This window comes from Cetorhinus maximus, chromosome 1 (genome assembly GCF_964194155.1).
Source record: "Cetorhinus maximus chromosome 1, sCetMax3.hap1.1, whole genome shotgun sequence".
Taxonomy (NCBI): Eukaryota; Metazoa; Chordata; class Chondrichthyes; order Lamniformes; family Cetorhinidae; genus Cetorhinus; species Cetorhinus maximus.
The window spans coordinates 187,976,038-187,988,627 of NC_135879.1; the positions used below are offsets into that span (position 1 = coordinate 187,976,038).

Below are 12,590 nucleotides of genomic sequence, written 5' to 3' on the forward strand. Positions count from 1 at the left end.
TGAATGTTACTTGCCACTTGTCAGCCCAAGCTTGGTAATGGTGGAGTTGGGGATATGCCAGGCCAGATGTTGTTGAGTACAATCCTGCTGCTGATGGTCCACAGTGCCTCATGGGTGCCCAGTCTTGAGCTGCTAGGTCTGTTTGAAATCTAACCCATTTTGCATGGTGGTAGTGCCAGACAACATGGTGGACGGTATTCTCAATGTGAAGACTGGACTTTGTCTCCACAAGAACTGTGTGGTGGTCGCTCATACTGCTATCTTCAGCAGGCAGGCTGGTGAGGATGAGGTCAAGTATGCTTTCCCTCTTGTTGGTTCACTCACTACCTGCTGCAGACCCAGTCCAGCAGCTATGTCCTTTAGCACTCAGCCAGCAGTAGTGCAACTGAGTTACTCTTGGTGATGGCCATTGAACACCCGACCCGGAGTACATTCAACGCTGCCACCCTTAATGCTTCCTCCAAGTGGTTTTCAACATGGAAGAGTTCTGATTCATTAATTGAAGGGGTGGGGGGTGCTGGGTGGGGCGGCGCGGTACATGGTAATCAGCAGGAGGTTTCCTTGCCCATGTTTGACTTGATTCCATGAGACTTCATGGGGTCCAGAGTCAATGTCAAGGACTCTCAGGGTAACTCCCTCCCGACTGTATACCACTGTGCCGCCACCTCTGCTGGGTCTGTCCTGCTGGTGGGACAGGACATACCCAGGAATGGTAATGGTGGTGTCTGGGCCATTATCTGTGAGGTATGATTCCATGATTATGACTATGTCAGGCTGTTGCTTGACTAGTCTGTGTGACAGCTCTCCCGATTTTGGCACAAGCCCCTAGATATTAGTAAGCAGGATTTTGCAGGGTCGACAGAGCTGAGTTTGCCATTGTCATTTCCAGTGCCTAGGTCAGTGCTGGATGGTCTGTCCAATTCCATTCCTTATTGACTTTCTAGTGGTTTGATACAAATGTGTTGCTTGCTAGGCCATTTCAGAGTCAACCACATTGCTGTGGATCTGTAGGCCTAACCAGGTAAGGATGGCAGATTTCCTTCCCTGAAGGGCATTCATGAATCAGATGGGTTTTTATAACAATGGTCACCATTAGACTTTTAATTCCAGATTTTTATTGAATTCTGTCATGGTGGGATTCGAACCTGGGCCCCAGGGATTACTAGTCCAATGACAATACCACTACACCACCCATTTAGGGGAAGCAGTGACCTAGTGGTGACTCCAGACCCACAGCAATGTGGTTGACTCTTAAATGCCCTCTGAACAAGGGCAGTTAGGGATGGGCAATAAATAAGTGATGCCCACATCCGATGAATGAATGTAAAAACGATGTGGGGGGAATCCAGCATTGAAGGTAAAACCCAATGTCCTCTGTCCTTGTGAGGTCATAAGACCATAAGATGCAGGAACAGAAGTAGGCCATTCGGCCCATCGAGTCCGCTCCACCATTCAATGAGATCATGGCTGATCTGATAATCCTCAACTCCACTTGCCTGTCTTTTCCCCATAACCCTTGATTCCCTTAATGATTAAAAATCTGTCTATCTCATCCTTGCATAGGCTTAATGACCCAGCCACTACAGCCCTCTGTGGTAAAGAATTCCACAGATTCACTACCCTCTGAGAGAAGAAATTCCTCCTCATCTCTGTTTTAAATGGGCACCCCCTTACTCTGAGATTGTGCCCTCTGGTCCTAGACTCTCCCACAAGGGGAAACAATCTCTCAGCATCTGCCCTGTCAAGCCCCCTAAGAATCTTAGATGTTTCTATAAGGTCGCCTCTCATTCTTCTAAATTCCAATGAGTACAGGCTCAACCTACTCAACCTCTCCTCATAAGAAAATCCCTCCATACCCGGGATCAACCTAGTGAACCTTCTCTGGACTGCCTCCAATGCCAGTATATCTTTCCTTAGATAAAGGGACTAAAACTGTTCACAGTCTAGGTGTGGTCCAACTAGTGCCTTGTATAGTTTTAGCAACGCTTCCCTATTTTTATACTCCATTCCCTTTGAAATAAAGGCCAACATTCCATTTGCCTTCCCTATTACCTGTTCAACTTGTATGCTAGCTTTTTGGGATTCATGCACAAGGACTCCCAAATCCCTCTGTGCTGAAGCCTTCTGCAGTCTTTCCCCATTTAAATAATATTCAGCTCCTCTATTCCTCCTGCCAAAGTGCATAACCTCACATTTACCCACATTATATTCCATCTGCCAAGTTTTCGCCCACTCACTTAACCTGTCTATATCCCAGACTCCTTGTGTCATCCTCACCGCTTGTCTTCCTACCTATTTTTGTGTCATCCGCAAATTTGGTGATAGTACATTCACTTCCCTCATCTAATTCATTAATATATATTGTAAATAATTGTGGCCCCAGCACTGATCCCTGTGGCACTCCAGGTTACCATCCCGAAAGTAACCCCCTTATCCCAACTCTTTGTCTTCTATTAGTTAGCCAATCCTCTATCCATGCTAATATACTACCCCCAACGCCATGAGCTCTTATCTTATTAAGTAGCGTTATATGTGGTACCTTCTCAAACATATTTTGGAAATCCAAATATATTACATCTACTGGTTCCCCTTTATCTATTCTGCTTGTTACCTCCGCAAAGAATTCGAATAAATTTGTTAGCATGATTTCCCCTTCATGAAGCCATGAGGTTCAGTAGGTCCTATCTCTCATCAAATGAATGGATCATTGACCAGCAGGATGCAATGGTATGTAGCCATTTGCAAGATTCCATCAAGGTCTGTAACCGATGCTTGGAAAGAGCTGGAAGCGAAGAAGTCCAGGGCCACAATGATTTTGAAAGCCCCAAGCAGAGCATATGGTGACCAATACTATGTGGCATGAGGTCTTCAGTGAACAGGACTCAGATATCTGTGGTCATCTGCCTGGAGAGGTGCAGGGTGGAATTTTGTGGAGGCAATGGTGGTCTTAGCTGCCAGCTAGAGAGCCGGCAAGACCCCCACATCACCTCTTTTCGAGAAGGCCTGCTGCATCTTGATTCACTCAAGCAATTGAAAGACCAGTGGAGGGCCTTTCCCCAGGGTCAAGGACCCCGGGGGTGGAAGTCCAAGACACCAAGAACTGCCAGCCAATCAGAGGCTGGCTGCTCTTCTGTGCTTAGCAGCACCTCAGGAGAGGCCGTGGCTGCTGCTGGCACTACAACCACCTGAGGCATTGGATCAAGGAGGGGCGCAGGCACAGGTGAGTGATGGCAGAAAGGGGGTTGTGGGAGAGAGGGGCGGGGGGTTGCTGGCAAGGGCAGGGGTATGGATCTAAGTGGGCCCCCCTTCCCAATGCCGGCTCCCTCAACCGGGCACCGAGTGCCTTTGAATGAGGAACCACTCCCCAGGAGCCCACAAGCAACTCTGCCAGGGTTTTCTTGTCATTTTTCCCGCATGGTGAGCACCATCCGCCCCGCTCAGTTAATAGCAGCAGCAGCGGGATGAGGCCCTTAAGTGGGTATTAACTGCCAACTTAAGGGTCTCAATTGGCAGTGGGGCAGGAAGACTGTCCACAGGCTTTCAAGCAACAGACTTAATTGGGTTGGAGTTCCTCACCCGCCACCATCCCGCCTGATTAAATGCCCCCCCACCATCAAACTCATATGGGGGAGGGCACAAGATTCCACTGGCAGTCTCCTGAGGTACTGGTTCTCCAGCTAGCTCCACCTTCAGCGTTACATCCTATGTTGAGGATATGGCTTCCGGCTCTTTACTGCCCCTCTTCCTTCTCTCGAGCCCTCCTGATACCCAGGGTTCTTCCCTTCCTGTGGAGCGTGTTGCCCCCTCATCGCCACTGGGCCCAAAATCTGAGAGCAGTGCCCCCATTGCCAGAGGCAGCCTTCTTTTTGGATGGGTAGCCATCCTACTTTGACTGGATGCCTTGCCCCCTGTTCTTCTGCCCCTGTGATACCAGGAGGTGGTGACCCCAGTCAATGCCCAAGAGCTGAGTGCCCACTCCCCTGCCACCTGTGCCCCTTTGCCCTGCTGACCCTCTTTTGTGGCTGGTGTGATGCCCTGCAGTATCACTCTGTACCTGCCTCCCATCAGCTGCTCAGAAGCTGACAGATTGTGAAACCCGGGCACCCCTTTAAATATTCCACCACCGCACCCCCCCACCTCAACAAACTCTTAAGCTCTCTAACAATTTCAGTTGGCCTCAGTGGGGAGGAGAGCAGTATTTCTGTCCCACCCTGGTGATTATGGCTGATGCAGGGTCTTGAAACTGACGGACTGCCTGGTGCCAGTATTTTCGGGGTCCCCACTTCCAATCCCACCTTTGTGAGAGGACCCAAAAATTCAGTCCCACATCCCATACAGAGAAGTAACCCCTATTTTTCTAGCTGCTGTGTTGAGTTCTCCAATGGGACTCATTTATATCTGCTTTCGACTGTGGGTCTTTCCTATCTCTTCGGTATTAGCGTGTCACTTTTTTAAACTTCCAGTTAAGAAAAATAAGAGTTTTACTGATAGCTAAAAGTGATGATTTTTAAATCTATTAGGATCCATTATCTCTTTGAATAATCCAGGCATTGCATATATTTATCATTATAAATACTATTAAACTGCATCAAAAAAAATTCCAGCTTAAAGTTATTGGTCTTGAATTTTCATCATAACTTCTTTCAGCCGTTCGTGTTACTCCTCTGGAGTTCCTGCTGATCTCTCACCCACGTTACACCCAGAGATCAGGAGAAACCCCTATGGAAATTCAGGACCATTATGCTGAAATTTCAAACTGTTTGGTGATGCCTGCACTGTATCTTTTTCTGGAACCAGCTGCTTCTACCTGTTTTGATGCAATGGCTGCTCATTCCCATGGACTCTCCATGAGCCATTCTGTGTGAGTGGTGGCAAGGTTTCCTTTGTGATGAGATTATTAAGATAGCTATCTTTTTCCATGGCCCTAAATGGGCAAGAGGGTAAAATAACATGCAAGTTACATTTTAGGATAATGCACTCAAAAAATTGGGATCTGCTGTGCTTCTGGTGTTTGGGGTTAAGTAGGGCAAACCACTTCGAAATGGACAGGATGTCTGATGGAGGGAGTAGAGTGGAGAAGTGGGAACTAAACTTGCTACTTTTTGTTTTGCTTGCACGCCAATACACTGATACGGTTGCTGAGTCAAACATACATTTTTGATAGTGTCACTTATGCCCCATTGGGTGTGTCACAGCAGTTTGCTATTAAGTGCCTTGTAGTTAAGAATGCTGATGATAAGTGCCAGCATTGCAGCAACAATAACATGACAGATAACATTATCCTGGACATAAATACTCATGAGATAAGGGCATTGAGTTTCCATAAAGATCAACTGAATTTTTTCTGGTTCAGGTGCTTGTTGTTTGCTTTGTCTTTCCCAACTATTGAACTGAAGCAGACATAGGGGCATTAAGCAGCTAAGCCACATTCCTCCCAGCTAAATATGGCTTGGAGGAAATTAACAGGTGCTGTTAACTGTGGCATCACCCTAAAATACATCAGTTTCATCATGTACACCCATCTCTACCTCACCACCACCTCCACCATCTCTAAATTATCAGCCATTGTCTTCAGTTCCCGCAACCCCCCCCCACCCCCCCCAACTACACCCCCCACCCCGGCACCTCCCCAGCTCCCGCAACAAATTGCTCCCTAGCCACTGAATCCATCTGTCCCCCAGAAACTGTTTGAGGGTTTGAGGCCAAATCAGCCTATTTGCAACCTTCAGGCCATGTTTGACTGAGAGATGAACTTCCGACCACATTCTTGCACCATCACTGAGACTGTGCATTTCCACCTTTGTAATCTTGCCCAACTTTGCCCCTGTCTCAGTTCATCTGCTCCTCAAACCCTCATCCATGCCCTTATCACCTCTAGACATGACAATTCCATCACACTCTTGACCAGCCTCCCACATTTTACCCTCTGTAAAGCTGATGTCATCCAAATTCTGCTGCACGCGTTCCAGCCCGTACAAAGTCTCATTCACTCATCTTCCTATGCCTGCTGACCCACACTGGCTCCTGATGGAGAAACATCTCCATTTTAAAATTCACAAACTCATTTTCAAATCCCTGCACAGCCTTGCCCTTCCTTATCTCTGTAATCTCCTCCTTCTGAGATATCTGCAGTCATCTAATTCTGGCCTCTTGAGCATTCTGAATTTTAATTGGTGGCTGTACCTTCAGTTGCCAACACCCTCCCTTCACCTGTCTACCTTGCTTTCCTCCTTTAAGATGTTCCTTAAGACCATCTTTGGCCAAGCTTTTTGTCATCTGCCCTGATATCTCCTTATGTGGCTCAGTGTCATATTTTCTTTTATAACACTCATGTGAAGTGCCTTGGGACATTTTATTACATTAAGGGTACTATGTAAATCTTAGTTGTTATTGTGATATAGAGCACTGACATTGCTATCTGTATATATTATTAACTCTCGATGGCTTTTCCTTGCAATGCATCTTAATCTCTTGAAACAATTTTTCCAACCTCTTGCCCTCCTGTGATGCAGCTTCCTCCACCAAGAGGCCTGGCTGGAATTTGTTCCTGGCTTTATGTCCATTCTGGTGTTTAGCCAGCTATAAGTAGGTATTGGGAGTGGATTCAAGTGACTGGCCTCTGTTTCTCTCCCCATTCTTCTGGAGAAAGCAAACCCCCTCTCTATTTTCTGGCTGCCATGTCTCTAACGCCAGTTCCTTATTGTATTCTCTTCACCTTTTTGTTTCACTCCGCTGTTCCCTGTAGAAATCTGACTTGTGCCCTATGTTTTGGGCCAAAGCACAAGAATATGAGTTCCAAGGATACAGCCCTGATTAAATCCCAGGAGATATATTTTCCCATTCAGCACTTGCCACACCTGCTTATAAATCTGGCAGGGATAAAGTGTACATAATGGTGTGTATTTTGGATGGAAGATGTTAGCACACCTGACTGACATAGTGTATCTCATTGGGTAGCATTTTTCAGTCCTTTTACACGTTTATTTCACACAATAACTCATTTATTTAAAAAAGTAATTGTGGTGGTTTTCTTTAAAATTGCATTCTTTTCAAATAAAGTCCATTTGATGCGAGTAACTTAAAAACATTTTTCATGTGGAGTAATTTGGGGTAGAAGGTTAGTAATCATTTAAAATTGCTTGTGAAGACAAAATTACTGCATGTTAAAATAAATGCCTATCATTGATAGAACAGTGTGGCTTGTTTCCATTTTAGGTACTAATGTACATATTCCTGGATTTGACATAAACATGTTGTTACCGAATCAGCTGTACCGCTTTTTCCGCTATAATGGATCTTTCACAACGCCACCCTGCTTTCAGACTGTTACCTGGACTGTATTCAATGAGACCGTCCCAATTTCCCAAGCACAGGTAAGTCTACAACTAATAGGCAATTGGGAAGTAGGTTTTTTTAGCAGTGAAATAGCGCAAAAATTGAGTGTTGTTAGTCAGTGCCTTTTATCTTCAGGTAGTAATGAATGGGAAAGTGTGTGCAAGACATGCATTTAGCAGTCGAGTGGTCTACCTCAAACTCTTGCCTTGTGCTAGAAAAACAGTGGTATGGTTACAAATCGAGAGAGTAATAATGGAACAGACTGAGAGGCCATATAGCTTATTCCTGTTCCAATTGTTTCAACAGCGTCCACATCCTTGTTCTTTATTATCAATATATGCTGTACTGTATTATTTTAAATATCATTTAGCAACAACAATAATTAATTTTAATATAATAATACTTAATATAATAAATTGTCACAATGTAGATCAAATTGATCAACTGCAATTACAGAGTAAATTTAGCAGATTTCAGGGGCTGGATTAAACATTCCCCCGGTATCTGGTTTTAAGGCAGGGCAGGACACACTAAATCCAGAGAGCAGCCTGCCTACCACCTCCCTTCCCCCTCCCCTGCCCTCATCATAATTATACCAGCAGCGGGGTTGGCGACAGGCAGCCTGTCCGCCAATGGGCCAATTGAGGCCTTAAGTGGGCAGCATTTAACTCGCAGTGGGAGAAGCCCATGCAAAGTGGCCAGCCTGCATAGCATGGGCTGGTGGTGGGCAGGACGCCCTCCTTGATTGGCCCCCTAATGGGCCCATCAGAGGGACCCTCGATGTTGCACTCCCCCTATAGTCCATTAGCCCCACCCCCTTTGCCAACCCCCCTCACCCACCTTCAAACACTTAGAAAGTTCCAATTCATCTCAGCTCATCTGCACATGTCCTGAGTGCAATACCGGCAGTGGCCACTGCTCCCAGTGGCGCTACCAGTACATTGAGAGGTGCCAGCCTCTGATTGGCAGGCAGCTCTCAACTGGCTTTTAAATGACTGTGGGGCAGCCACTCTTCCCCTGGGCAGGCTCCCCATCGACCTTTTAGCCAGGAGGGGTAATGTCCATGGCACCCCATATAATTCAACCCCAGGGTTTCTTTTTACATTTCATGGCAGCCAACTCCACGAGAGTGCCCATATAATTTCAGTTTGCGCTAAACTGTAAGCAATTTTATGCTGTGGACCAATCATCAGGAGGGAGTGGATTTTACGGGGGACCGGATTACCCACACCCCTGACTTAAAAGTCAGCCGGCACCTCACCGAACAGAAATCCGATTGTCCCACAGTGAGATTACACTGGAAACAGCCTTAATTGGGCCACAGTGGGATTTCCACCCCCATCATTCATCTAGAGAACTGCTAGGCAATCTGATTTGCCGGCAACTCTGTAGTGCCAGCAGACTACAAGCAGTCCCAAAGAAGAGTAGAAGATGTTTCCAGGTAATTAGGTATGTTCGGGAATTTTGGGCGGGCCTGGCTTGGAGACCCCAGGGAGGGAGTTGTGGGGGATGGGGGTACAGAGGCCAAGGGGAGGGATGGTGGTGGTACGATCGGGGCAATGCCCCCAGTGGGCACTGAGAGTCACTTAAAGGAGGTAAAGCAGTGGACACAGTGCTTAAAGGAGGAGCCATTCCGCTGCTCTGTGTGTGAGGTTCATCAATAATCATAGAATGGTCACATAACAGAAGGAGGCCATTTGGCCCGTTATGTCTGTGTCAGCTCAATGCAAGAGCAATTCACCTAGTGCCACTACCCTGCCTTTTCCCTGTAGCCCTGCAAAATCTTCCTCTTCAGATAATGATCTAATTCTCTTTTGAAAGCCACAATTGAACCTGCTTCCAGCACACCCTCAGGCAGTGCATTCCAGATCCTAACCACTCACTGCATTAAAAGTTTTTCCTCAAGTCGCCATTGTTTCTTCTGCCAATTACCTTAAATCTGTGCCCTCTAGTTCTCGATGCTTCCACCAATGGAAACAGTTTCTCCTCACCTACTCTGTCCAAGACACCTCTATTAAATCTCCCCTCAGCCTTCACTTTTCCAAAGAAAGCAGTCCCAGTTTCTCCAGTCTGTCTACGTAATTGAAGTTCCTCATCCCTGGAACCATTCTCATGAATCTTTTCTGCACCCTCTCCAATGCCTTCACATCCTTCCTAAAGTGTGGTGCCCAGAACTGGATGCAATACTCCAGCTGAGGCTGAACAAGTGTCTTTGAGGAAACATACCTGCTCCTCGTATCCAACTGCTCTACATTACATCAGTAGCGCAGTCTCAATCAATGGGTGGGAATCAGATAGCTTTCCTATTAAGTCTGGAGTCAGGCAAAGCTGCCCTCTCTCCCCTGTCCTGTTTGTGTGTTGCATAGAACCCTTTGCTGAGTCCATCAGGAAGGATCCGGGCATAAGAGGAGTGATGATCCCAGGCAGTGGAGGCACTCAGGTCAAAGCCTCTCTGCACATGAACGATGTCGCCGTCTTCTGCTCGGATCCGCTGTCGGTGCGCAGACTGACCCACATCTGCGACCAGTTCGAACTGGCCTCGGAAGCCAAGGTAAATCATGGCAAGAGCGAGGCCATGTTCTTTGGGAACTAGGCTGACTGATCCTTTGTCCCCTTCACCGTCAGGGCTGATGGCCTGAATGTGCTGGGGATATGGTTCAGAAGGACCGGGGCATGCGTTAGAAACTGGAAGGAGCGAGTGTCTATGGTGCAAAGAAAACTGGGCATGTGGGAACGACGCTCCCTCTCCATTGCGGGTAAGAACCTGGTCATCAGATGTGAGGCACTCTCGCTGTTGCTGTACGTGGTGCAGGTCTGGCCCATACCTCACTCCTGCGCGATGGCGATCGCCCGAGCAATTTTTCGCTTCATCTGGAGGTCAAAACGGGATCGTGTCCGCAGGGATGCGATGTACAAGCCTCTAGATAAGGGGGGAAAAATGTGCCCAACATCACCCTCACCCTGATGGCCACCTTTGTGTGCAGCTGCATCAAGCTGTGCGTCGACCCTCGGTACGCAAACACCAAGTGTCACTACGTGCTGAGGTTCTACCTGTCCCCGGTGTTGCGAAGGATGGGTCTGGCCACGCTGCCGCGGAACGCTCCAAGTAGTTGGACCGTGCCGCACCACCTGTCCCTCATGGAAAAATTTATGCAGAGAAACACCTTTGACCACAAGTTCATCAGGCAGTGGTCGGCACGTAATGTCTTAGAGGCCCTGCGGAAAAAGGTGGATCCTGTCGGATGGTTCCCCGAGCAGACTGTCAAAGTCATTTGGCAGAATGCCTCATCGCCAGAACTTTCCAACAAGCACCAAGACGTAGCTTGGCTGGTGGTGAGAAAGGCCCCCCCGTCAGACCCTTCCAACACGCCAGGAGTCTCACCCCCTCTGCACGTTGCCCTCGAGGTGGCTGTGGTGGGGATGAGACTGTTGTTCACCTCCTTGTGGAATGTGCCTTTGCAAAGAAGGTCTGGAGAGAGATGCAGTGGTTTCTATCGAGGTTCATCCCGAGCAGTTCTAAATCTATTTTTCAAAAAAAAAAGCACTGCTGGAGAGGCATTTACCTTTTCCTCTTTTTCACCTACAATGAGCTGCCAAGTTTCCCGAGGGCTGGAAAACTCTGTCACCCAGGATTACACCTATAAAGCAGGTTAAATATGAGGCTGTCCACCCTCTGTTATGACTAGTGTTAAACCCAGAAGTGGTTGTACTCAGGCTGAGGTTGAGTTTGAGATTTTTAATAGTTTTTACCTCTCACCTGACCCCAACCCAGCTGTTGTGGAGGTTAAGATTGCCCCCATGATCTGATATTCACATACTCAGCTTTACAAATCTGGCTCCTTTCAGCCAATTATGTTGGATTGTTTAGCGTGAAGCTTAAGGAAGAATCCATTATAGTGATCATTATAATAATTTGTTTGTTCTATACATAGATTCCAACTGAATTTTCTGTCAATTTATCTGAGAATGATTACTTAAGGTCTATCCTGTCCTTTCTTCAGCTGGACAAATTGGAGACCAGTTTAAAGACTGGCCATGGCATGTTGGATTCTAATTTTAGACATGTTCAGCCACTCAACAGAAGAATTGTGTTTGCTTCATTTTCATCATTGACATCATCCCGGAGAATAGGTAAATAAGGAACTAACTAATGATTACACCTTTTCGCTCTTCACCCTTTCTGTTTGCGTTTCAGTGCTGATCATTTCCAGATCAGGTGAGACTCACTCACCGGATTCTGGGAGGAAGAATCATCTGAAAATACTAGATATGGAAATGAGTCACTTGTGATAAAGAATCAGAAAGGATTCCCTCCCAGCTGCCAATATACATTCATCTCTGACTCACTGAGGGGAGATTTTCTAAATGTGCTCATTTTGATGTTAGCTCAACTTTCAAGAGTTTGAGGAAATAAAGAGCACTTTTGTTACAAATGTTACAATGCATCACAGATTGAGAAAGACAGGGAATAATGGGCAATATTTGTTATGCTTTTATTCAAACACAACTGAAAATTCCGCCTCATAATTATACTTTACATTGTCCCTCAGGTCGACATTCAGTCCTCCCGAGCCCAGTTCAAAGTGCCTTTTAGCTCCCACGACTTTGCTTCCATTCTTTTCCTATGCCTGTATGGTAACTTATAACCGAAGAACTATCTTTCACAGTGAGGGTTTTCCCTGGTGTTCCTCACTCTTGCTAAAGCTAGGCAAATCCTTCAGGCTTGATTTAAATCCTCATGAATTTGGTCTTTTCAATCTGAGCGTGGGATTTCTCCCACATTCTTGCATGGTGAACCATAGAGACTTTTTGCCTCTAGCTTTCTCTCTCCCCCTGGATCCTGGCAGACTGACTTGTCTGAGAGATTCAGTGATAGTTTAGGAAAGCCTGTAACCCAATCCTTCAATGGTTTCCTAATGACTCTCCCCACTCACAGCTCATCTCCATGACAACGTGAATCAAATGGACTTTGTATCCAGGTAAAAATGCTGATTAGTTATCCTTTTGACCCAACTCTCTTCTATATTGGAAGTAAATGGACAGTTTAAAGTATAAACATTTACAACCTGACATTCTCAACACCTTCCTGGGTCTTTGGAGATTAGCAGTCTAACCACTGTGAACACAGATGCTGCTGCTATTGTCTCCAAGGGTCACATTTCACATTCTTTCCAGCAAAACAACCCGGGCCTTCCTTTAATCTTCAACAGTCAAGTCACCCAGGACTGTTGTCAGGCAGACTTCAGAACAGGTCA

General features: G+C 46.5%; 1 protein-coding gene across 2 annotated transcripts in view; it reads left to right on the forward strand.

The window, feature by feature from the left end:
• ca9 (carbonic anhydrase IX) overlaps positions 1-12,590 on the forward strand; it is a 138,130-nt gene that overhangs the window by 86,491 nt on the left and 39,049 nt on the right. For both annotated transcript variants that reach the window (XM_078550970.1, XM_078550959.1), the window contains exons 7-8: positions 7,216-7,373; positions 11,337-11,466. In XM_078550970.1, coding sequence (XP_078407096.1) covers positions 7,216-7,373; positions 11,337-11,466 — 288 coding nt within the window. The remainder of the gene's footprint in view (positions 1-7,215; positions 7,374-11,336; positions 11,467-12,590) is intronic.